A 27,086-nucleotide genomic window follows, 5' to 3' on the forward strand; every position below is an offset into this window, starting at 1 on the left:
ACATGGATATCTGTTCCTACATCTCTGCTCACAGGGGAGTGCTAGTCATGGGGTGTTAGTATGCTTTGGTATTCTTGAGATTGCTCTCCATCCTTCAGATTTGGATCAAATTTGCCATTGGACCCAAAATGTGGGAGTCTCCAGGTGTGCTGAAAGAATCATGAATAAAGGACAAAGGAAGAAAACCTGAAAAATAATTAATTATACGTACGTGTATACACAGAGGATGATGGTTTGTTTTTTTCTAAGACACTTGGGCTGAAAATGAGTAAGTCAAAGTAGACTAGAGGAAGGAGACATGAAATGAAAAGACAGGGATAAGACTGTGTGAAGAATTGTGCAGATTAATCAAAGAAAAGCACTTTCTAACTAATAATATATTTTTTTAATAGATTCAGTGTAGATTTAAACCTTTAAACACAGAATCTCAAGGAAGAGACCCATACCAGTTTAGTCACCTAAGAAGGAGTAGGTTTACCATTCTTATTGCCTTAAGTTTTTCCAACTGTGTAAAATATTTGGGAGTTACTAAAAACAGTGGAATCCCAGTGGTGTAATCCCCAGTACGTATAGGTTTGCCAGCCCCCTGGAGAATTTGTAGTTTTTAGGCTTGGTCCCCAGCCACTGTGAGAAAATATAAGGCTTTTGGATCAAACACGTGAATCAAAATAGGTGTCCTGATACTCAGTTTGACCCCAGACAAACACTGTACCTACAGATGAGCAGGATATAGATGCATTGAAAGGAAGTCTCCCATCTAAAGGTAATCATTCCATTTTGCGGTGCATCAGTTTTATGGCATTCTGAGGCACAGAAGCTGGCAGAGAGTGGTGGTGAGTTCATTGGCTTGAAGTGAAGCAACTTGTTCAAGAGGTTCAGTGATAGCAGAGTACTTTTATCTTCCTTGAGGCACTAAGGAATGGAGCTCTGATGACAAAAAATGGTCATGTGAAGTTTCTGGGAAAGTAAGATCAAGAGCTTCAATTTAGCTGAGAATCTTAGCAATTTGAGACTGCATTTGAGACTGATTGATATTCTCTACAAGTAGGACAAATTGTTTGTGTCATTAGAGATAAAGATAAGCCTTCCAGAAAGGAGGGAGAGCATCTGTACAGCTATTTAAGCAAGCAATGCAACGTAAGCATGAATTAGAGCATGAGGAGATATTTTTATAAGAAGTTTTCTCGGGACAGAGTTGATCCAAGGAGATCATAATTTAATTCACAGAAGGTAGGTCTGACCACAGTGACAAGGTCACTATTCCATTGCCTTCTTTTGGTTTACTGGAGAAATATAATAGGAATCTGAAACCTGGTTTGAGGTGAGGTATAGTGCTCTTGTGGTTTTTACAGAATTAACAAACTGGTTGTGGCTTACAATCAGTAATTGAAGATTTGCTTTGACTTCTCTGCTTGAAGCCTAACTAGGAATTTCATATAGATAAAAATTAAATTTGACTTAAAATTGCTTCCATCATATTTATATTTACATAAACAATAATCATAGCATAGAACTTAGTAGCGTTGCACGTGGGATGTTGGTGTAGCTTTGCTCTGTAGTTGCAGGGATATCTGTAGTACCTCCAAAGACAGATATGCTGTTACAGTAGCTTGTGTTCATGAACTTCTGAAAGACCAACAGAAGAAGGTTATCCGAGCCTCCAGGTGTGAGCAATTGTTGCTTTTACTCGGATTGTTTTCTTGTCCGTGTTGAGAACTACTTTGTTGTAGGAGTCAAGACCCCTTGTGTGAAAGCAAGAGAATGAAGAGCTTTCTTAAAAAGCTTTCAGGAAGTTGAAATTGATGTTGGAGCAAAATCTGGTGTCCTAAATGAGCAGTTCAGCTGCCTAGCAGGAAATGACCCATATGACAATCCACAGATAATTTAACGAGCTTTATGGACCTGTATTTTCAACATGACCTTACCATATCCACCCTCCTTCCCCAGCAACCTAAGTAAACAAACTAGGCCCATAATTCAATAAAATCTCTGCAGCTGGTTTTGTTGCTGAGTGGCAGTTCTGCTTGAATGATTGCACAGGTAAGGTATATAGGCCTGAAACCTCACTGGATCATTTAAAATTGTGTAATACTTACGTAAGGGATTCTTGTGTTTTTTATCCACTGCCACATTTCTTTTTAGCAGTACATAGTGAGCAGGGAGGTGGTTATTTGTGATGCTGTTTCCTTTGAAGGCTTTTTTTTTTCTGTGTACTATAAAACATCATAGACTTTTTTTGGGAAGTTGCTTCTGATGAGCATGAGTATGGCAAGGCTGTGTAATCTCTGCTGCCACTGGTATGTGTCCACATTGACAAGGCACTGAATCCAAGAGCAGCTTGATGTGGAGTAGAGCTCATTACTGTTAGCTTTAGTATCACAACAGCTCAGTTTACCTGGCGTTTAGCTTGCTTGGAGCACTAAGTGAGGGCATTCACACATGCAGAAAGTGTGAAGCCCTTTTTAGCCATAATTAACTTGGCCAAGTATACCATGAGAGCAGCTTTCCACAGCACTTGTTTTAAAGGGACTGCTTAACATAGTTGTTAATTAATTCCTAGGCTGATGTATGCATTTTACTGCTTTTTTCCCCTGCAATACTGTTTGGAGCTCTGATGCATCAGGTGTTCCTGCTGTCCATGCCAGACAGAAGGGTGAGAAGCTATGCTCAGGATGAGGAGAGCAGAACTGTTTCTTTCAGAAAACTGAGCTGGGCAGACGGATTTAATGATAAAGCCTTGCAACCTGATAATACAGGGCTGACTTACCACAGATCTGGGCTCGTGCTAGTGCCTTAAATCCCTGTATTGCCTCTGTACCACAGAGAGAGAATGGGATGTGCAATACCCAGCACCTTAAAAGAGCCAAGTTAGTTTAAAGGCTGGAAAGAGTGATTCAAATTTAACAGTTAATCTGCACAAGAAAAGTCATAATAAATACTAAAAGAAACGGTGATCCATCAGAATTCTTTCTCTGTTCTTTTTGAAAGTAAATAAAACAGGAATGACAAAAATTTAAGGCCAAGTTCTTTTTCTATCAAATGTGTTATGTCACTGGCATTTGTATACCAAGTATTTGGAAGATTCTAAGGATTTAGTTCACACTTTGCGCTTTTTTTTTTTTTTTGGTTAAAATTCAGTTACATGTTTTGCCTTTTAACTTGTATGAAATGTTCAGTTTTGTTAATTTATGAGAATGTATGTAATTTTCTAGAGATTTCCCTGCATTTATTAAAAATGGATCAATTAAAGCTATGGTAAGCTGCAATCTCTGATGTTTTGAAGAGGGCTTTAACCATTCTTTTGTGAATTAAATTTCCTTTTCCAGCCCCTGGCCTCACTGGAATTGTTGGAGGGCGCCCCAGAGTGTAAGTTAACTCCTGACCATTAACTTGTTGTAATGTGTGATGATAATAGTCCTACCAGTCACTGTCACAAGCTTCCCCAGCTTGGGACAGCAACCACAGAAGCAACTAAATATTTTGTGTCACTGTGCTTAATAACTGATAACAAGATAATAGTGCTATATGATGCATGTGAATAGTAAAAGTCTTTGAGTTAAATGTGAGTTATGTAGGTTTCTGATCAGCTCATAGCAATGGCTTTGCTTAATGAGCTGTAGGGAAAACTTGAAATGTGACTTTGTGGCAAGGCAGTAACTCAACCACATTAATACATGCAAATTTCTGGACCAGTTTTCTCCTGTAGCTGGTAGTTTGGAATATGGGCCCGCCAAATTTACATTTGTATGAGTTCACTTCACCTAGAAAAGAAGGTCAAATGCCAGAACATCCCACAAAATTTTAACATGAAACCATTTCATGACTGAGCTGAACATAGCAATATTGAGCATGTTTAGAAAAAAAATTTGGCTTGATTCACTTTCTTTCTAGATATAGCTAAAATCTTGTGGTGATTTATATTCTCACCTTTTCATGCTTATTCATCTAAAACTTTCCTATCATTTAGCCAATACTGCACATGAAGATAGGAGAAGAACCTGTGGCTGTATTTCCAGTAGCCCTGTGTAGCTAGCCTAGTGCAGTGGGGCTACTGACAGTGTAGTAGACTTCAGTGTCAAGAAGCACATCCTTTGTCAAGAAAATATTTTTGCTGTTTTGGCTACTTGCCCTCAGTAAAATTTTCTTCAGTTTTTTAAACCTAATAATAATAATAATTATTATTATTCCATTATTATTCTTAATAATGGAATTTAAGGAGTTTTTACGCTTCTCAGGCTTCCCAAAGTTGATTGAAAAACCATTGCTCGTCATGGTTGAATGGATTTAATTTCCCACATGTTTGGTGTATGAATAGTCCAAAGGTGTATGATCTGCAAGTTTCATTAATTTTGAGGTAAATGCATTTATGCTTGTTGTTTTGTGTGTCTAGGTCTCCGGTTTTGAAGCCATTTTTCTTCTATTATCCCAAAAGCAATGTTCAGGTAAGACCTGCCTAAAGTCTGAGTTCTGTTCTCTTGGAAGTAATTTGCAAAATTCTGCTGATTCTGGTATTTTTTGGTGACTTTCAGTAATAAAACTGCAAAGTAGTCTGGTGACTTGGATTAAAAAATATTTCCTGAGAGACTAATGTTACTCACACAGAATGTTTTGCAACAGTTGAACTTGCCAACCTTCCATTTTAATTATTGCGAATTTTGAAATATCTTACATCAAAACTGAGCTTCTCTTTTCAGGTTCCTGGAATTGTAGGTTTGAATTATTTTTACTGCATTTGCAATGAGTGCTTAAGAAAATTGTAGACTTCTTTGGAGGTTAGTGGAGTCTCTTTAAAGAGTAGTCAAGTCAGTTGGGTGTTCAGAGAGTGGAACATTATTCTTCTGAACTTGGATACATCTTCTGAGTTTTTGGGGAGTGCTGTATTTTGTGTGTACTACTGGAAATAAATACTGAAATCATTGTATTTTCTCTGATTGAACAGGTTAATAACAGGTCTGTAAAAATAGAAGTAGTAATTTCTGTTCTTGCCTGTAGTACAAAAACTGTCAAATTATGAAAGCCTGTGCTACTGTTGTGCTGTGATGGAGGAACCTGTGACTCTGTGGCCCTGTTCAGTTCATAGCAATAGTTTCTTTCAGTCCAAGAATTTACAGTTCAGATGTCTAGGCAGCTGTAGGTGAGACATGACTGTAAGATCACATGTTCATCTAGAGCCTGCTTCTTTTCTGTGATGCATGTACCCCTGTCTAGTTCAAAGTTTTCAAGATAAACAAGATAAACTTGAAGAAACTGCTTTCGCTGAAACCATAAAGCGCTTGGATTTATAAACATTGTCTTTGTTCTTATGAGTGCTGTCAGGTATTGAATTTATCCTTTGGAAACTTCAGACAAAACAATATATGCCCTTCTTTTTCAAGTAGCTTGTAAACTATTGTATCCCTGTCATGCCAAGGCATCCTAATACTCAGTAAGAGCCTTCTCAGCCATCCACTGTCAAGAAAGTGGCCAAAGGCTGGAATGTTGGTCTGTGTTAGGCCACAGGTGTTGTGACCTAACAGGTCACAGGTCAGCAGGCTTCTGCTTAGGTTGGCTCTGGGAAGCTTTGGGAGCACAGGCAGCAAGTGAAACAGTGGGCAAGGGGGAACAAACAAAACAACATGATCAGAAAGGGACTGTTATGGTTTCCTTCTTTAACGTTCATACAGTGCTTAGCACAACCAAGCCCTCTTCTTTAAGTAGTATTCTTCATTAAAGGAAAATATCTTAATTTTACAACTTTATACAGAAGATGCCATTTAGTTATTAAATCTAAGTTAATTACAAACTCTTCACAGTGAACGTCAAAAAAACCCCCACCTTTCTTGTTTCTAAAGTTGAATTACTTACTTTTATCATCACTTACATTTTGCCATATACAAATAGCTTGTCTTTGCCAAGTCTAGTGTGAAATTATTATCTTTATGGAAGTTTAGTCTACCAATGTGTTGTTCAAATTCAGTATTAACTTAATTAGCACTGTGTTCCAGACTTGGTAAAATGCTGTTGAGATTAAACAGTAACCTAATTTAACAAGGGAAGAAAGAGTGTCTCATTTACTCTTTTCAATACAGAAAATCAAAGTCCTTGCTCTTTGTAATCTGATAGGGGCACTGCTGTGCTGTCAGCAAAATGCAATGTGTCCTATCACTCTTGTCCTACAGTAATGTTGAGGATAAAAATGGGGTGTGATTCAAGTCCTTGATTCAAAATTCTAGCTGTGTTTTAAAAACTATTGTCCAGCAAGAGATTACAGAGTGAGCATGGTATGAATGAACTGATTTTCTAAATTCGAAGTTCAGTTATAAAGAGTCTAGTTACTCTAGATCAGCATTTGACCTAAAACTAAAAAAAAAAAAAAATCCATAAGCAGATTATGAGTTATGTTAACATTGCCACAGTGGGTTCTTTTCTTTTGTGTTAGGTAACACCTTTCTGGGTGTCATTTTGGATTCAATGTCTTATTTGTTGTTTCCACTGCTTTTATGCAATTGAAGTGATTTTATCATAGATCACCACCGATTTTACAGTTCAAATAGTAGTTGTTTTCCATGTGTGCTTTGAAAGTAAAACTTTTACGTAGGGAGAAATTGCATCAAACCTACTGAAGGCAAGTCACTATTAGTTATTCTTTACAGGCAATCTTAAGAAAGTGCTGAGTAGAGTTATTTTGCATTTGCTGACAACTGAACACTAAAAACTACTAAGTTAATTCATATTGTTTTGTTCTGGAAGTTTAACCTGATTGTGTCTGAATCTTTCATACTGGGAGTCCCCAGTACAAATGAAATGAATGCTGTTACTCATTTCCATCCCACTTCTTCATGTCCTGTCAGTGGTCCCATGGGTAAAACTGAAGGGTAGCCTGCTGTGTGTGTACTTTATACATCCTTCCTCTTGATCGACAGGATGGTTACTGTTAAAAGCTGAGATACTGGTTCATATATATATCGGGGAGCAAGAATGATTTTTTTTTTTTCCCCATGTTGTTGGAGGTGTTGAGCCACTTGATCCACGGCTGGGGCCTCTGTGCCTCCCCAGGTCATTGCTGCCAGTCACTTGGGATACAGTGATGATGTGCTGCACACAAATTGCTGTCCTGTGGGAATTGGGCTTCATCTGGATCTCACCTGACTAATCTGCACATTAGTTAGGTCATGATAAATCATTTCTAGCATGGCTAATTCTTTAAAGAACTAGATACTTCCCTGCATTGCGGTGCTCTTCTCTGGATGACATGCAGTATTTTCCTTGAAGGGATACCTTTCCTTTGGATCATCTAGTCCAGACTTCATTGCCATGGCAGGGGTACCTCCCACTAGACCAGGTTGTTCAAGGCCTTAACCAGGCTTTGAACACCTCCAGGGATGGAACATCCCTAACTTACCTGGGCAGCTTGTTCCAGTGTTTCACCACCCTCACAGTGAAAAATTTCCTCCTAATATCTAACCTAAATTTCCCCTTTTTCAATTTGTACCCATTACCCTTGTCCTGTCACTACAGTTCTTGACAAAGAGCTTCTAGTTAGGCCCCTTCAGATACTGGTAGGCTGCTATGAGGTCTCTCACAACCTTCCCTTCTCCAGGTTCCCTCAGTCTGTCTTTGTAGGGAAGGTGCTCCAGTCCTTTTATGAAGCTCATGGTCTCCTCTGGACTTGCTCCAGCAGGTCTGTCTCTTTCATATTTTGGGGACACCATCACTGTACACAATGCTCCAGGTGGGGTGTCACAAGAGCAGAGTGGAGGGGGAGAATCACCTCCTGCAACTGACTGGCCACGCTCCTTTTGATGCAGCTCAGTATTTGGTTGACTTTCTGGGCTGTAAACGTACACTGACGGGTTGAATTTTCCATCAACCATCACCCCCAAGTCTTTCTCTGCAGGACTGATCTCAGAGAAATAGTCTTAAATAGCTGTTTAAACAAGACCTGGAGCACATTCAGAAGACACGAGGCAACAGTGTGCCCAGAAAGGCCGATGGCATCCTGTGTCAGCAAGAGTGTGGCCAGCAGGAGCAGGGCAGTGGTCATTCCCCTGTATTCAGCACTGGTGAGGGCTCATCTCGAGTCATGTGTCCAGTTCTGGGCCCCTCAGTTTAGGAGGGACTTTGAGGTGCTGGAGCACGTCCAGAGAAGCTGGCAAAGCTAGTGAAGGATCTGGAAGACAGGTCTCACGAGGAGCAGCTGAGGAAGCTGTGGTTGTTTAGCCTGGGGAATAGGAGGTTCAGGGGAGACCTTATCACACACTACAACTACCTGAGAGGAGGTGGAGTCACCATGCCTGAAGGTGTTTTAAGGAAAGACTTGATGTGGCACTTAGGTCAACTTGACATGGTGATGTTGGATCATAGGTTGGACTTGATGATCTCAGAGGTCTTTCCCAATCTAATTAATTCTGTGAAAACATAATGATAGGAACATGCTACTTTGAGCATCCCAGGATATATAAAAATCTCAAGATCTATTGTAATTAGCCTGGAGGATAAGGGGAAGAATAAAGGAAGTGTGTCCCCTCCATGGTCTGAGTTTCCAGAGAGAAGAGGTCAAAGGTATAAATATCAATGGCTGCTGATAGATGACTCCCAAGTACAGGGATGACAGCAATGCTGAGTGCAAATACCAGATTAGATTCATAAACAGTAATTATATCATATAACTAGCCAGTGTTACAAAGTACAGCTTGATAACCTCAGCCCAGTTTCCATGAGTGATAAACATCCTAACAGAGAACATATACTGCAGGTAAGGCGGTACATAATTGAACTTCAGGAACAAACACATCAACTTGGGGAGCAAATAAGTCATTGTGGACAGTGGCTATTAAACTAATACAGTGAATGCTTGTAAGAAATTTGTTCTAACATATGCTAGTCAGATCTGTTGTTATCTCAACACATTAAGCCCCATGCTGGGCATGAAAAAGGCCTGTCAGGGTTTATTCCCAGCTGGCAATTAAGTGCCACTCAGCCACTCTCACTTCCTTCTTCCCCAGTGTAATAGGGAGAAGAATTGGAAAAATGGTAAAAATTAAACTACACAAGTTGAGATAAGAACGGTTTAATAATTGAAACAAAGTAGTAGTTGTTGATACTTTTTTGTCACCTCCCTTTTTAAAAATAAGAGGGAAATAAAACCCAAGAAAGACAAGTGATGCCCTGTAGAGTGTCCCTCCACCCACTGACCAATGCCCAGCCTGTGCCTCAGCAGAGCTCAGCAGCTCCCAGCCAACTCCCAACTCTTCCCATTTATGTACTGGGCATGATGCTCTTTGGTGTGGAATATCCCTCTGGCCAGTTCCAGTTCAGGTCAGCTGTCCTGGCCATGCTCCCTCCCAGCTCTCTGTGTGCCTGCTTGCTGACAGAGCATGGGAAACTGTAAAGTCCTTGACTTAGTCTACTCTAAGTGTTGCTTCTGAGCAACAACCAAGCCCAAAATTCCTGTACTGATGTATTTTTTTAGCAGCTTTCACAAAATATATTTGAAGATGAACACAGAATGCAGAGAGAAGTTCGCCTACAATACAGACAGTAACATTAAGAAGAGAAGGGGGTTGCATTATGGAAAAAATGGAAATGTTCAAGTTTTGGGATTCAACTGTGTCAAGAGTTGTAACACAAAGTTCCTTGCAGTGTTGCAGTATATAGAGTGAGATGGAAAGAGATTTGTCTTCCTTTAAAAAATACCAAACTTGAAGAATAATTCCTTTGGGGTTTTTAATACCATTTTTTTCTCTAAACAAAGATTACTTCTAGGTTTATAATTAATTACAATTGTATTGTGACCTTGCAACAGAGCCTTGTCCTTAAAGTTATTACTGGAAGCCTACTAGATCAGAACTTAAATAGGAATATGCTATATTTATTCACATCGTAATGGATTTCTGATTTCACTGTTTAAAAATCTGTGTTCTTTGTACAGATCAACCTATTTTTAAATGGGCAGCATGTTGAGATATTTGAGGAGGATCTCACGTTTACATCAGATGAGGTGGTTTCGTTTGATCTACCCAAGATTAGCAGTGAATTGAAAGGTATGTTCATCTTTGTACTTGTGAATTTATCTTTGTCCTGGTAAATTGTGTTGGATTTTGTCTGTGAAATACATTTTGCCTCCTTATGTGATACATTTTTATGGCGGTTGCAAAACAAACTGTTTTCTTGGAAGTGTCATGCAGTATTTGAGACTATAACAAGTATGGAAGTAAATTTTTATTAAAAACCTCTAAGCCTTAAACACAACTGAAGATCATGTAAAGCTGGCTTGAAATTGAAATGTGATTTCAAAGTATACTGTAATGTTAGTTTTTGTGACTCCTGGGAATACATTGGTTTATCTTACATCAGAATAGCGTTCAGAATAGAGGACAGACTAACAGAATGACTTACGGACTCACAGCACATAGATAATTAAAATTCCCTCCTGTTCCATATAGCAGCCTTCACAAAATCAACAAGGGAACTGGTGACTTTAAAAGAAACTGTACTGGGTTTCTAATAATCCCATGTGATAGTTGCTGTGTTGCTGCTAGACTTGTCTAACCAAATTCTCTGAGAAAGAAAAGAGCCTTGAGAAGGGCTAACCAGTGAGCTGAAGGGAGCAGGTCAGGATGTCTGCAATGAAAAGGAAGTGTTAAGTCAGAGTTGCTCATACAAGCAATTATTGAGAGTGCTGGACACCTGAAAATTTTTGTTATTGCTAATGGCTGAACTATATACAGTATTTCTTAAATTACAGCATGCTCCATCATTGCGTTTTGGTCCAAACAGTTTTCATTATCTTATTTCTGCTCACCAGAGAACTGAGAGAATTAATTTAAAGCTGTGGCTAGGTATTTGAAAATCTCAATCAGGTGACTCTGCCTAAAAATTACAAGTTAGAAAAATTTCTGAAAATAAAACTAATGGCGAAAGAGTAATTCAGGTATTAAGTCTGTGTATACTTAAAAAATTAATGCTCTTAAGGCATTTATATGTTAAGATTTACTCTGGATTCCAGATAAAGGTAGGGCAGTGTTTCCTCAAAGCTAGCAATAGAACAGTGTAACAACTAGTATGAGCTAGTAGGGAATGTTTGTATCACATAGAGAAATTTTGAAATACATACATGACTTTGTGTTTATTGCAGTTTGAAAGCCACTGATAGTGGATGCCTGATTGCCATGCATGTGATTATTTTCCCCATCTATTCAAACATCTCTTCAATAGAATGATTTATGCTGTGTGGAAACAATTTGAAATCTTAAGTAGGTTTTGGCTCTTACATCTGTTGGAAATCTGATGTCTCACCAGCATCTCTCAGCTCCCTGGGAGTTCTCAGGAGGGCAGCGTGGTCTGGTGGGTATACACCATCAGACTGTACAAGTTAAGGAATAGGAAGTCATTGTTTTGTTTAATGAAAGGGTTAGCAAAAGTCCTGGGTTTGGGTTTTTTTCAAGGTGACTATAGTGCTAATATTGGAGAAGCAAAAAACTGTTGGACTCCCTACTGCCTTTTTATAACTTGAGAAAACTTTCATTGGTGCCTGACACCAGCAGTTAACTACTGAATTCTTCAGGCCTTTGTTCAGGCAAAACCCCACTTTTGAGAGACAGCAGAACTTCTCCGGTTGTTTCCCCTGACAAGCATCTCTAAACTTTTGCCCTCGGTTGTTAATATAAATGTTTTCTGCATGTGACTAAATACTTACCTACTTCTGTGGCTTAATGTAGGACAGCATGGATGAGAAAGACAAATGGGCTAGACTGCAAAAGGAATAGCTTCTGCTAAAGCATTTTCTGTAAGCATTTAGAGAGGAAAGTATTTTTCTTAGTTTCATGGTTATCTCAAGGGTGAGGGACTGTTAGTTGTCGTTGAATAGATAAGAGAAATATGTGAAAATGGATTTAAAATATGTGCTAGATGTGCTTCTGGGAGGGTGGAATTTGTATTTACCATTTTCCCTAGCTTTGAAGGGAATTCTTTTGTAGATTTGTTTAAGATATTTATTAAATGAAAATAATTTTTCTGATAAACAGATCATGAAAGATAAATCAATTAGGGTAATAATAAATGAGAATACCAGAAACACTGACTTGAACTGGTTTTGTTTAAAGGGAGATTGTCAGAGACTTACTGTGTAAAACATCTGATGGAGAAAAGATTTCTGTAGCTTATGCAATTTAGATATTGTCAAATTTCAGCCTTTAATAAAGCACCACATTTTGTCTTGAATTGTATATTGAATGAAATTATTAAAACTAATGTGATTTCTCTAGTGTATGACGTGTGGTAGTCTTGTCCAAAACGAGCAATGAGCTTTAGGTGGACTTTCAGATCCGCTCTCAATAGAGATGTTTAATCACAAATAATATTCCCCAATTAAATTAATACACCCTTACATATTTTCTGCCACATTTCATGGCACATTTCTGCTTGCAGGTGAATGTGGAAAAGACTGTGAGCTTCAAGCTCAAAACAAACCTGCTGTGTTCCTCTTTTTCACCGTATGCTTTAACTTCTTCAAATTTCATGTGTCTGTGAGTTTCTACCACTGAGGAGCTAATGTGCCAGACTGAACTGTAATCACTCTTTCAGCTCACCTTTCACAGTGACCCAATATATATTATAAAACTCTAGGTCTTAATAAAAGCAGTTCAGTGCTGGTAAGTTGTTTGGGCAGATTGTGGAAAGATTTTCTGATGCAGTTGTGCCAGTAGGAGAGGTTGCTGTGGAGAGCCCCTAGTTCTTCATTACGTTTTCCTTGTTATTGCCACTCACATGTGCCAGCAGAGCTCCTCTTGTGAGTGCTGACTGATCTCCTTCAACCAAACACAGATACACTGTACAAATTATGTGTCATGTCATGCTAAGACATTTTTGTTACCCAATATATCTCCTGATGGACTTGGGGGGATCTGTCAGCTGCCACTGCCACAGACAGGGTCAGTGAAAACTGCAGCCAGTAGTTGGACATAGTTTCTCTCCTACCCAGGTCAGCCTGGCTCACCTGGCTCAGTCTTTCTCAGCAATTTTCTGTTGGCAGGAAGGAGTTGAAGGTAAGGATGATTAGGCTAGGGCTGGGTTACTTGATGCAGTTCACAGACTACATACCTACTCGTGCCTGTGTAGTAGGTGTACTGTGCTCTAAGTGATGCCTCAGGCCAGCATTTGGAGCATTAGATCTTTAATAGTGGGTCTCCTACTCCCTAAAATTAAAACAAAATTTAAAAAGGAAAAATAAAAATCAACCCAAATAGTTTGGTATTCTCAGCAGAAGCAATAATAGTACAAATAGGACGGACTGATGTATTTTCACATTGCACTGTGCCTTGCAACTTGAAGTTAGTCCAGCATAATTGATTTACAAGACCTTGTATCAATTCCTTGAAATTCACGTCTTGCTGCTTCTGGCTGCCATCAGCAGCAGTTGCACCAGAAGCTGCTGCAACACAGGAAGGCTGTCACTTCTCTGCCCTCCATATTCCCCCTGCTGGTCCAAGGAGCAGAGAGAGGGGGAAAACTGCCACTTGTGTCCAGAAGGATGGAAAAAAAGACAGGAAGGGGACAGAGGAGAGAAGGACTGAGGGATGAGTTTACTGTGAGTCAGGAATGGAGGTCAGTCTGTTGTTGATGTGAGGTTGAAAAGCCAAGGAGTCCAGGAGAGTTCATATGGCCATAGGAAAGTTGGATCAGAAGCAAAACTGACTGAAAATTACTCGATTTTTTTCTGCCTAAAGCTTGGATATAGCCCATGCTTCAAGTTTCAGTGTTATGCTGTGATCAATGAATACCTCAAACTCATTAGCAAAGCGAGTGCATCATCTCTCACTTTAGAGAACAGGAGGTAGATGGTGACAGCCTACTACTCATAATCAACAATTGCAGGAGTTCTGTGCTGTGTAACCTCAGGTATAGACTGTGTGAATCCCACAATAGTAAATTTCTGGATTTGGACAGGACTGGGTTCACTTTTTGATGCATAGATGGATAAAAATATTTCATATCAGCCTCATTCAGTGAAGTGCAACAACCTCCATGTTCCTTGAACATCCAATACTGACATTGACAAATTAGAAAATCGAGACTGGCTTCCTAGAAAGCATACATTTAGATATAAATACTAAGATATTTACAAAACTAGTAACTTCAAAAAGAAATCTTCGATTTCTTCTGTACAGCTGGATAAGAAGCTGTATAGTGTAAACGCAAGCGAGAGATGGATTGTCTTGAAAAGGAATTTGTTACTCTTTTCTACAGGCATTAGCAGATAATTCTGTAAATCTGTTCAATCAGGATAGAAGCAACTGCAGGTATTTTCCACCTGCACTGGAGGCAGGGATCTGTGTCTTACGGGGACAAAAGTTACTGGCTAGTCAAGAAAAGACAAGCAGCTGCTATCCCTCTTTCAGAGGTCCTGCATTGCTAAGGCCAAGATAAAAGTCATATTGAAGGGTCATGGAAGAGGGGATGCCTGGTTCAGCATTTGGCTATAAAAAAGTAAAAGGGATTTGGGAGATGGAGCAGGAGGGATCAGATTCCTAATGTTGGCCCCCCAGTCTTGTCTCTTTTTCTCTGGGTGCTCCTGTGAGAAGAAGGATTGGAAATGTTTTCAGAGTACTGCAAACAGTGCAAAAAACATGCACTTCAACTGACAGTTATTCCTTCAAAATATGCAGGTATTTGTAGCAGCATTAAAATGAATTCTTTTTTATGTGTTCAGATCTGCCAAGTGGTCCACATACTTACCGCTTAGAAGATCTTGCCTATACTAGAAGTGGAGACAAAGGCAATTCTGCAAACATAGGTATTTTTCTTTATTTTGCTTTCTGAAGTGGTGTAACATTTTCACATAAGAGTTACATATCAAGTGCTAGTCTTAATTTTACCTGACCTTTTTATAATTGTGCTGAAACAAATGAGAATATGTATTGAATATGGATTTACCAATGAAATATCTGTAGTCTTCTGAGTAGCAGCTGTTGTGATCTGAGGTGCTAAGAAAAAATACTAGCATGTCATACTAAAAAGAAAGGTTTTTGTTTAGGGTTGGAAAGCTGAGCTCCCAGAAGTTAAGAAATGCCTTTTTAAGATTTCTTTTACACATCAGTTGCTGGTCCTTCATGTATCTATGTTACCAATAATATAATTTCTTGGTTGTCTGATCATGTATAATATTTTCATACATTAATTTTGTAACACATCTATGGCTAAAATATTGACAGTATTAGGAAATACTAAAGTTGTTCTCATATGTACAAGAATGTTTTTATTATATTGCTAATGCAAATGGTATATTTCAGTGTGCAGTCTCTTTGCATTTATTGTGCTGCTTCTTGCATTGTTTAATAATTCCTTCTATTCCTTACTTCTGCATGCAACAATTGGCTCTCTTACTTGTTGGAAGATGAGAGCGTGTGGTGTTCAAAGCTCAGTATGAATTAAAGGTGCGTTTGGGATTTGATTTGCTATTAGCTGTCATGCTAAAACTGATGAATTTTGTTCATTTGTATTCAGGAATATAGTTTTCTTGTCCTTGTTTGTGAAACTAGTTTTTTTGGGTTGAAGAATGAAGCAATGTTGATTTTTTTTTTTTTTCTTTTTCCTCTTTTTTCTTTTTCTTTCTCCATGATTGGACCACTGTTGCAGTGTAGCATTGCCAAGTCATGAATGATATATATGTAATAGACTGCTTCAAATACAAAGACACTGCTGCTTTTCTAAGGAACAACACTAACAACAACAAACTTAACCTCTAATTTTACAGATAGAAAGGTCACAGTGATACAAAGCTGTTTTCCTGATCCTGCTCTGGAACCTCAGCTTCAGCATAAAATTAGCTGAAGCTTATAAAGCATATTTACAGCAGTAAAAATGTAATTGGGATTTGTCATACTTACGTCAGGATCCCGTGCAAGAGGTGGGGCAAGGACCAAACCTTTGGTCACTGATCATTCCTTGTTGCAGCTAATTGTGATTACTTGAATATCGAAGTCTTGCAAACCATTTAAGGGAAGAGAATTGCCTGTGGGTTGTTTGTTGTGATGTTGTTGTTCTTTAGGTGTCTTTTTGGTGGCAGGGACTGTTTGCAGCAGAAAAAACCCAGTGATCACTTAGTGGTAACTTAGCATTCTTTGGTGTCATGCTCCACCCTGCATCTCTACTGACAGAGGGAGAGCTGTCATACTGTTGTGTTTTTTATTCAGGAGCTCATTAAAGGGGATCCATATGTACAGTTTCAGTTAAGCGGAGGACTCAAATTGGTTTTGAAAGGATAAATACAAATTGGTTTTAACAGTTCCTCTGTCATCTAATGCCAGTTAATGCCTAACAGGTGTGATAGCACGGCATCCCCTCTACTATCCATACCTAAAGAAAACTTTAACTGCTCAAGCCCTGGAGGATTACTTTCAACACCTTCTAGAGCATGAGAAACCAGAAGAAGAACTGGTAACAAGGTGAGTAGCTTGCTGTACAGCCCACAGTTGTATGGTAGATACATGATGGTATCAGAAGTTATCTTAAAATATGTTAATATAAATATTGTGAGTTTATATGTATTTTATTTGGGTTTTTTAATGTATCTTTCTTTGCCTTTTTAAATAACAATTTGAGCATAGTCACTGAGAAAGAACATGAACTTTGGCCTCTCTCAAAGCTGGACAAAGGCTGTGAATCCGTTTAGTGAAGGCATTTAAATTCTCAGAATTAGCATAGTAGTGTTGGGGCTGTTCCTTTGGTTTGTTCCAGTACAGAATGTCTTTAACGACTAGAAATAGCTTCCAATGCCCTTTGAGAAATATATCTTTCCACTGGTTTTGCACCATTTGGGAACTGCAGGAGCCTTAGTAACTGAAGCTTCCCAAGCCTCTGAGCCAGTGCTGAACTGAGAGTTAGAAATCTGTAAAACCCTACCTGAAAGACATTCACACAGCCACTGTAGTCTGCAGCCCAAACTTACCTGATGATCCCTCAGAAACGGGCCTCATACTGTCCCTGTTTCTGCAAAGCATTTTAATATTTATGAAGTTCATTCACTTTAGATGAAGTCCTTCTAGTACTTCACTCTCACCCACTTTTGTGCCATATATACCAAGCCAGAATTTAAAGAAAAAACAGCTAATTTCTCTTAAAATCTGAAAGAGAATATATCCTAAACAGGGCACTTTTATGTGATACTCACCCACTAACGAATATTCTCTGCCAGCAGATAACATATGTAACATTCTGTTTTTGTGGTATGGCTGATGCTCAGGGCCCTTCCTGGGGACTGAATTAAACATACACTGCTCTTGTTGTAGCATGAGGTAACGAGGCTCGCTCTCCTAAGGATGTCCAGTAAAACAGTCAACAGGTTTTTAAACCTTTTTATCTCTTTGAAAATAAGTAAAAGCTGAATACTGCCACAGAACATTCAGTCTTCTAAAACAGCTTTTGATACAAAGTCAGTTATGCTGCACATAAGGAGATTTTGCTAAAAACCATTATGTATTTCCATGGGTAGTGGATAAACTATTGGCTGTCTTTTTGTTTGTTCAGAAAGCTTGAGTCAGAAAGGTACAGCTCAAAGCTCAGACAGAGCTTGGAGTTATTTTAACCCCTGATCTTTGAATTGTAAGTGCTGGTTTTGTCTTCATAAGCAGCTCAATGCAGATCTCACCCATGTTTCATAAGTGCTAACAAATCTATGTATCTAATAAATTGTGATACTAAGAATTGTAATTGAATTTCCTCGGAAACAGAGCAGAGACCAGAAGAAATAAACAATGTCATTCCTCCTAATGATAGCTCTAGAAATGGATTCATTGTCATTCCTTAATGCTGTTTATGTTCATAAATAGAAGTAGAAATTTGCTCTCTTTGGATGTTGCCAAATTAGTTTGATTAATTAGATTATCTCTTTGTGGTTTTGGCTTCCTTTAATGATAATGGAGCTCTGTGAGTGAATTGGAAAGCTACTGGGGAAAAAGAATAAAACCTTTTGTGGAAATATTTAGGATTATAAGGATTATGCTCATGTGCTTCAGATTGTGTAGTTTCTTTTTTAATTACTTGTTTATTTTTTAGTTTTAACTGTCATTAAAAAAGAGTTGTCTTACTGTCTGATTTTTTCCTTCATTTCCTTTATTTAAATGGTAAGTAGTTAAAAACTATGTATTAGTTTTTCTGCTATAAACATACCAACCATGGCTCTTACTTACGACAGAACAGGCTGTTAACCAGCTGCCTTTCATGCTTTCTAGCTAGAGGCATTAAATAGGTGTACTAAACAGAGAAAAGATGGGATTATTTTGGTAGAGGACACAGAAAACTCATGAATTTCCAGATCTGCAGGTAAAATAATAGAAAAAGATGGTCTTTCAATCCTCAGGTGATTGCTTCCCACAGTAGAGTGCTGGAATACATTCTTAACTGATCCAAGTATCTTAAGATGCAGAACAAGAAACTTTCTGTGCAGTGGTACTAGGTCAGTCATTTAAGAAGGACAGTAAAACTATCCTAAAAGATTTTGCTATTTTCATCATCTGAAATGTGGTATATGTCATGTTTTGAGAACATTTCAGTGCTCAGAAATATTAAAAATTGACGGCTGATTTCTTCCTATGCAATGTTTTCACCAAGAGCTGAAGAACAAGGAATGTGGATGCTGATCCTTCTAGATGGCTTTTTCTTACATACATTTGTTAGGAAAAATAAATATTTCTCTACGGTATCTCTCAGATGCAAACACTTCTTTAAGCCTCTGGACTTGGCTGCTTTCCTGTGATGAAAAAATCATGTCTTTTCTTTGATTTAAATGCATTAAATAATTTTATCTCATTATTATTTCCATGCTTTTTAATGGGAGATTCACCAGAAGACCTTACTTCTCTGAATACTATGGACAGCACTTTAAAGAAAGTAGTTAAGCAGGCGCTCCATTGTGCATAAGCATAGGAATTCAGCTAGAATTGTGAATATTCCTTGTCTTACTGTTTTTTGTCACAGATACAGTATTCTTTGAAAGGTTTATTTGTTTTCTGTGTTTTTAAAAGCAGCTGTTAATTAAATGTTTTAAGTTGTACAATTAGATTTTTTTTTCCTTTAGATCTCAGTTAATTAAGCTTAAATTGTTTAATTATGCTGAGTAAATGCCTGCCAGCATTTTGGTCAATGTATTGTTGCTGCTTAAGACTATTATAATTGTTATAGTGGTTTTTCTTCCTTTTATTGTGCAAGTTTATATTCTTTGTGGAAATATTTTGGATGCTCAGATGCTACAGACAAGCCTTAAAATAGTGAAGATGCTGGCCATCATACATAATTTTGTAATTCTCATTTTAGCTTGATTACCCCACTGTAAATATTTTCTCAAAGTAAATAGAATGAATAAGCCATGTGATGGTGTTCCAAATTAAGATTTGTTGCTTGTATTACATATTTCCTCTGCCAAAATTACTGCAGAAAGTGAAATTAAGTTCTTCCACTTACTTGTTTCTTCATTTACATGCTCTTCAGTTTCTCTCCTGATCTGTTTTTTGTGATTGATTTTCATGACACTTCTCTTGAGAGAAGAGATATTAGGAATCAAAATTCCATCAGTCTAGTTCTTGAGAAGACCTCTTCCAGTTGGGAAATTCTTTGCTGCCTGGAAATCTTTGCCAGCTTTTCAGAGTAAAATTCATGGTGTAGTGCTTTGCTTTGGTAGATCTCTGGCTTTCATGGTATGTGGTGATTGGTAATTTTTATTTAGTTTTTCAGAAAATTTGGTGGGGTTGTGCTATATAGTTGATTATGGTATTAAATTTAGTAAATTAGATAACTTACTGTAGAATTGCTTTATTATTCATATTTTCGTTGTCTAATAGAGCACTGGTGGATTAATCTACTTTCCTGACTTCCCAGTGGATTTGTCTTTAAGCATGATAATGGTGCCTGTCAACTAGTTTTTGAGAAGGGTAACAGAACACTGACACCAATTTTTTTTTTCAATAACAACTAATAATACTAGCACTAAAAGAGAGTGTGGTAATGAAAAAGTTGAAGGAACTCATTAAAACTTTTTGCCTGGGAGATAGACATGGACACACCAATGACCTCTTGCTTTCTAGAACAAGAACTGAAGTGTTTGCCAGACTGCTCAGCAGAATCATCTCTTCCCACAAGAGGTTTAGGTCATATGCCCAAGATAAAATGGCAGACAGGGCTGTGAGCACCAGCAACAGCCATGGTTTTCACAGTGCTCAAAAGGAGCTGAAAGAGATAAACCTCAAAGTGACAAAATCAGCAGTGTAAGAGCACTGCAAGAAATTGCACCTATATTAGGGGAAAGATATAAAGAATCTGTCCCAAACAAATGAAGATCGGGTAGGTGACTAAAGCAAAATAAGTGATGTTGGAGGAAGCAAGATTTAAATTGGAAATCATCTTTCTCTGTTAATTCCTCGTGGCTTGATGATACTCTGATTTAAATTCTTTCCTATGGAATTAAAGCAAAGCTATCAGGTAGCTAGATGAAGAAAATATTGGAGGAAAGCAAAACCAAAGAAAACCAACAATAGAAAGAAGATGGCAAAACACTGCAAGGAGAGGCAAATGGAAATATACTGTAGACCTATTTATGGAATTTGAAACAATAGGAAACCACAGAGCCATTTGCCAAACTGCTACAGAAGTTTCCAAATTGGAACTGCACCAGTCAAAAGCAAGGATGGAAAAATGCTTACAGTGGCAATGGAACAGAAACGTAGGTCTGTCACACTAAATTAAAGTTTTATCTGAACAAAGTACATGGCTCCAGGAAAGCTCTGATTTGAATTTGCCATGAAGTTATCTGTTCGTCGTAAGAGTTGATGTAGTGACTCACAGAGGTTTCTTAGTAATGAAGAGGGTGTCTTTCCAATTAGCTGGCAGCATTTGTTAGCAAAAGTGAGTTCCAGGAATTAAGTGATTGTACTTCTCAGTATCACAATTAGGAGCTAATACAAATACTTTCTTTTGCCCATCGTGTTGTCCGAGTTCATACTGGATCTTCAACCTGTGGTTTTCAGATACCAACTTTAACTCACAGAAAGAAAGAACTCTAGAAACAGCCCTATTACAAATTGGTGATTTTTGAATAGAGGAGAATGATTACCTTATGGTCCAGCTTTAAAACTATTAAGGGCTGGTAATTTGGGGTAAGAGGAAGGAACAAGAAGGCAGGTAAGGCCTTATGTTACTCTTGTTACCTTTTGGACTTGACTCAGCAGTGGGATGTGATCAAAAGGATGAAAATTTTGCATGCAGGTTTTTGTTTGATGTTTTCTACATGTGTTTTTTCCAAAATCTGCTGAGAAATGATGTGCAGTTTTTATTTTACAGATACGAGTTGCCAGGAATCCATGGATTAAATTTTGTTCTGAAGAATTCCCTTGGTGGTGGTGGTATAGCATCTCTAAGAAGTGACCCACAGGCATGTATCAAAGCAATCATTTTAATGTAGTTATCTTTTATGGGTCTCTTCATAACCAGCTTTTGGGCTGAAACTGTGAGGTTTGGTGTTTGACTCCACTTCCTTTTAATTTTCTGTTAATAGACACTGTCTGTTTAATTTTGTAAGGTTTGAAAACAACATAGGAAGGTAGAAGGTGGATTTGGAATATTTGGTGAAAAAGATGTGTACTAATAAGATAGCACATCATAAAGACTACTGATTTGAAGACTACCAGTTTTTTGATGCACTAGTTTATCAGAAACTTATTTCAGAATTTAATATCAGAAACTTTTTTCTCATTTTTGAAAAATGCAGGTTTACTAGACAGTTCTGATTGTTCCCTAGTATTTACAGGAACCATGCTATAGGACAATTCCTCATTTAGCCTATGCCTTCTATAGTTAAAATACTGATAAATAATGTATATAAACATCAAAAGCAGATGGATATGAGGTCTTTTGTGTTGATGATTTTATGTGAATCTGAAAGTAAGATATTTAATAAATTTGCAAAAAAAAAATTTTAAAACACCTAAACACCTGAAGATTAGCTCCTGAGCAATGCTATGGCTTACATAGCTGTGCTCATAGGCTCAGAAATGCTCATGTGCATATAATTTCAGCATACTCCAGAAGACTGCTCACAAAGTGAGGTGATGCTATATATGAATAGATAGAATTGAACCCCAAATGAATTGATTTTAGAACTAGGTACCAAATAAATGGAAGAAACTGTTCAATCTATTCAGATTTCAATGCTTGAAAACTCAAGAAATTTAGAATAAATTCTCACCCTGATTATAGGAAAAATACTCATATGAAACCATTTAAAAAAACAACTTTTTAAAAAAAGATGGTATATTTAGATAGTAAAATAAAATGGTTTTTTGGATCTTTTCCTTGCAGGGTAAAGCACTTGGACAGATGCTGTTGGATTTCCAGATTAAAAATGTTCCTGATTTAATATCACTAATAGAATAACAGGTGTTTCATATATATGCTTTTAGCACTAAGTGGTATAAAAACATGTAATAAACAAGAACTGGCTTCTTGAATGAGATTTTTATTTTTTTTAAGGTTAAAGAGTAGAAATTTGACAGTTATTTCTCACAAGTTTAGCTATATGGCACAGAGGGGCAAATGTTTTGAGTAATACCAGACTAATAGCTTTGTCTGTGCCTGATAACATTTCCTGTCTAGATAATACAGTGGATGAAGAATCAATTTATTTCCTGAAAAATAGAATTAATCAAATTGCAACATAACATTTAATTATGAGACAAGATAATCTTTATTTCAAGATGGAAATTACCTCCTGTTCCGTCCATCTCTCTTTTCCTTCTCTCATCCTTTATCTGAAAACTGCTGGGACTGCTGTCCTGTCAGCTGTGCCTGTCCTGTGCAGTGAGTGAGGCTGGGTAAGCTGCTCTGCACTGCTGGGGAGGCAGCACTGTCTGGTACTGGGGAACAGTTTTCCCTGCTGGGCAATAAAGAAAAGTAATAATTGGTACTGTTATACAGTGACTGGTCATAAATGCTGACCTTTGGTGGTGATCCACCAAACTTCCAGCACTTTGTCTGGTTAATGACAGACTTCTTTTATTGCATTTTCCAATATCTTTTACTAATTAATCCTTCAGTTGAAAGCACTGAGTAGTAGTAAATTGCAGATATTAGTGTGGTAATAAATTTGAAGAGGAGGAAAGGGGAGTCTGCTTCCTCACTCCTTCTTGTGGTGGTGCAATCCTGGCAGGGGTTAAGGAGGACTGGGTGGTTTTGTTCCAGGGCTATTAAATCCTTGATTTGTGCAGCAGAGTCATGCCTGGATTAAGTTTATTTGACGGTCATTTGCATTGCCCTTCCCACAAAAAGGTGTCTTCTGCTGTGAAGGAAAACCATGTTGAATGCAGTGTACTCTTTCTTCTGACTCCCAGTTATCACCTCTGCATGTCCCTTCCTGCACAATATGATTAACAGGTTCAAATTGGGATACTTCTGAACTTCTTCATCTCATTAAGAAGAGACTTAAAAATCTGTATCAAATTTCCTGGCACAATAGCAAGGTGGAAATTTTGATAACTGTATTTTCTCTGCAGAAGCTGTAAAAATATTATTTCACGTGTTCAGGCATTTTATATTCAGAAATTAATCTTGTTGTTTATTTTGGGGAGATTGTATTAATTGTTTAGTGCTGACAAAACGAGGCATTACTAATAGACAAAATTATGGAAATAAGTACTTTTTTAATTGTCACCAAATCTATCTGTTAGTTCCTAAATTTCCAGTGCTATCACTGTTATTTATTTCCTAGCCTCTTGCTTACTAATGAGGACTATGCAGTTAATTGTTCCCTCATTTTCTGTGGTTTTGTTCATTTGAATTGAAGGCATCATAAATGAATGCCTTATCCATCTAAACAGTTACTGCCTGAGAAAGTCATAGGTACTGTCCATGTGTACAACATGATTGTCAGGTTGTAAAAAGTTATTACTTCATTGCAGAAAAATAGCCAAATTAATAACTTCAAAGGGAAAATGGCATGCAGGTTTTATTATGTTTACAGTCATTGTTAGAAAACTCTCCTTAATACTTTGGAAGCCTACTGAGAGAAGTAAAAAAGAAAAAGTGGTAGACCTCAGTAGCAAACCTAAAAGGATAAAAAGACTACAGTAAATTTTTGCAGTTCACCCAGTATGCTGCTTAAGTGACTCTGGAAATGTGTACACAATGTGTTTCTGAATAAAAGTGAACATTTATCAAGTATAAATAGTTGTTTATGTGGTTTCTTCTACTGAGAGAGAGTGATACTTAGTTCAGAGGTACTTCAGAGTTGTTTCACTTGCCTGGAATTTCATGCATTGTCTTGCTGGTTCCCTTCTTTGTTCAGATTTTTCTGTTCTGTCCCTAATCTTTGTTAATACAAAAACCAAAAAAGTAAATGATACTGTTTGCTGGAGAGCTGGTCACTTACAGCTCTGTAACGGAAGCTGTAATTTGCTGAAAGGAATGGTACGGTGTTCAAATGGATTGGATATGGGAATACAAAGGTGTTTATTTTTTATTTCTGGAGTAGCCCTTTTAGATGTTATTAAACTATCCTTCACAAACATGTTTTCTGTCCATTATTTCTTTCAGCACACCAGCTTAAAACAAATGACTTTGCTTTTCAGATACTTTTCTTGCAAATTATATCCTCCAAAACCCCCCATCCAAAGATATTACACTCCTTGAATATCTTAACATGTTTTGAATTCATAAAACTTTGCTTATTTCAGCAGTCCCCAATGATCTGAAAGTAAAGCTTGACTAATTGAGAGAGGTTTAGTAAAGTACACACAAAGGTGAGCATGTATGCAGTCAGCATTGGTTTAACTTCAGTCAGTTAGAAAATTCATTTTGCCTGCTCATTAAACCAGGTCTGTTCCTCATATAGGCAAGAACATACCCTTCCAACTCCCCGCCTTTCCTGCCTTTTCCCTACTGTGTTAGCTGTGAGAGCAGGATGGAAATAGTAATGTCTAGTGCATAAAATAAGGTTCCTTCTAATACCGGAGTTTCAGTGTAATGGAAACTGGCTTACACCTCTTACTTAAGTTTTTGTACTTTGGCTCATCTGCACTACTAAACAAAGGCTGCATTCTTACCTCTCACAGCTCCCTTACTGCATCTCAGCCTAACTCTCAAAAATAGAGCATGGGCTTCATAATTAAATTATTCCATGACACTTAACCCAAAAACACTGAGGAAGTATTTGTTTGGACTGTTTATATTTATTATTCCAGAGTGATTTTCCCACTTAAATTTGTGTACTAAAGGTACAAAAGCTATTATACAAAAGTCACCCAAGAAGATGTGCCAGTGTTTGATGCACAATGTATGTTTTTAGTTTTGCCATCTCCAGTAGAGATGTTTTTCCATTAAAGTACATGTTTTCTTCCCCCTTTCAGATGCAAAATTATGGTAAGTATACCTTACATTGCACTGTAGAAGTTTGACAGTAATAGAAGTGCAGCCCTTTGGGTTTGAAAGCAAAAAATGTTGGGTTGCAGGTTGCTTTTCAAGAATCTGAATGGTTTCATTCAGGAATTACTTTGATGTGTTGTATTAAGAGCTTTGCACACAGTAATGCTCACAACACTTGCATGGTAGTGGCAAAGCACTCATTACCTGGGTGGATTCCACGGACCTGTCTGTTCTGTAATGCCTTTTGGGCTTGTTAGCTGGAGTTTCTGGGCTTCAGAGTGAGTGAATGAGTGTTGGGGGGAGGGAGAGAGGAAGCTCTTCTGTCCCTGAGGTATGAGGAAATTACACAGCAGAAGTGTCACACCTTTCACCTTACTACTTTGAAACCCTCCCAAGCAGTAGTAAGGCTTTGAGTCTGCTTCTCATGGCAATTCCTCTTCTTCATTTTCATCCTGGTTTCCTTTCTGGATTTACTTGAAATGGACCCTGGTGATTTTGGGATTAAAGCTAATTGGCATGAAGAAAGCAAACAAAGGTTGCCTCCATGTGAAAAATCCCATTGGGGAAGTGTCTGTATCTGCCAGGGAGTTCATTGAATTCCTCTACCTACCTTTGGACAGGGAAGAGAAACCTGAACTGTAGGATTGAAGTATCTCTACCACCTATTTCAGCAAAGACCATTGAGACACTCCCTAGACAGCTTTAAGGAAGGGGAGAGGGGGAGTCTTGAGATAGCAGTGCAGGGCAGGAATGGTGCTTATCCACACAGGAGGGAAACAGCAACATTGCTGTGCTAGGACTTTTAGTGGAGTCTGACAACCTTCCGTGCCTCCAGTTCTGGACCACCTGCTGTGACCGTCACCAAATGGGTGAGACCCTTTATGAGAATGAGGTGTTTAAATTTCTTTTCCCCTCATCCATTAACAAAATACTCCTTGGTGGAAATGCAAGTAACAAAATGAGAAGTTCCTCCTTCTCTTCCCCCCACTTTTATTTGCTAGTAGCAAAAGCCTCAAACCTTCCAAATAATGTTTTTAACAGCTGGATTTGAAAATACTCTGGTTTAATTATATAATTGTGTGTCTGGTGGCTAATCCACAGGGTTCCTGTACAAGCATCATAAGCTACATCTAAAAGGTATTTTCTCTTTTGTAAGTGATGTGATTTGAAGTAGAGGTCTTGAGAGGGGTAAGCCTCTGTTGCATAAAAATTTGGCTGAGACTCCAGAGAAAATCCCAAAGGCCTGATCACTGTTAGTAGTGCTGGGGCTCTGGCCTGTAATCAGCAAGCAAACAAGAGTTTATGGAGGGCCTCTTTCTTTGCAGATGAAGCAAGGTGAGGATAGTCTTAGCTTCCCAGGAAGCTGCTCTCTGCTCCAAGCAGGAGGAAATGGAAGGGTACCAGCCATTGTCTTTTGTTGACTAGTAAGGTAACCCCCTCCCCTGAAATATTTTCTTTACTGAGGAAGTGAGAAAACTTGCTTTTGGTTCATCAGTAAGCTTTCATGTTTACAAGATCCTGAACCTGGGTTCAGAATCTGTGAAGGTAGAAGGCTCTCACCTGCTGGGTCCTTTGCATCCCCTTTGCCTCCTGAATCATACCAGCGTTGTTTGCTAATGGAAAGAAAAGGGATAGTGAACATTTTCTCTTTTTTGCTGGTGTGACCAGAGGGAATCTACAGCTCTGGGGTGGTCTAGAGGTCT

At 38.1% G+C, this 27,086-nt stretch overlaps 1 protein-coding gene across 3 annotated transcripts in view; it reads left to right on the forward strand.

Moving 5' to 3' along the window:
• Positions 1-24,481, forward strand: part of LOC103826226 (uncharacterized) — a 57,050-nt gene extending 32,569 nt beyond the window's left edge. For 2 of the 3 annotated variants that reach the window (XM_050973660.1, XM_030239442.2), the window contains exons 14-20: positions 3,327-3,366; positions 4,391-4,442; positions 9,911-10,022; positions 14,690-14,773; positions 16,301-16,424; positions 21,310-21,400; positions 22,327-24,481. In XM_050973660.1, coding sequence (XP_050829617.1) covers positions 3,327-3,366; positions 4,391-4,442; positions 9,911-10,022; positions 14,690-14,773; positions 16,301-16,424; positions 21,310-21,400; positions 22,327-22,401 — 578 coding nt within the window. In that variant the 3' untranslated portion in view covers positions 22,402-24,481. Of the gene's footprint in view, positions 1-3,326; positions 3,367-4,390; positions 4,443-9,910; positions 10,023-14,689; positions 14,774-15,373; positions 15,414-16,300; positions 16,425-21,309; positions 21,401-22,326 lie in introns of those variants that run through there. The other variant, XM_050973661.1, reaches the window with a different exon arrangement.
• Positions 24,482-27,086: the final 2,605 nt, after the last annotated feature.

The sequence above is a fragment of the Serinus canaria genome, chromosome 4 (assembly GCF_022539315.1).
Source record: "Serinus canaria isolate serCan28SL12 chromosome 4, serCan2020, whole genome shotgun sequence".
Classification (NCBI taxonomy): domain Eukaryota; kingdom Metazoa; phylum Chordata; class Aves; order Passeriformes; family Fringillidae; genus Serinus; species Serinus canaria.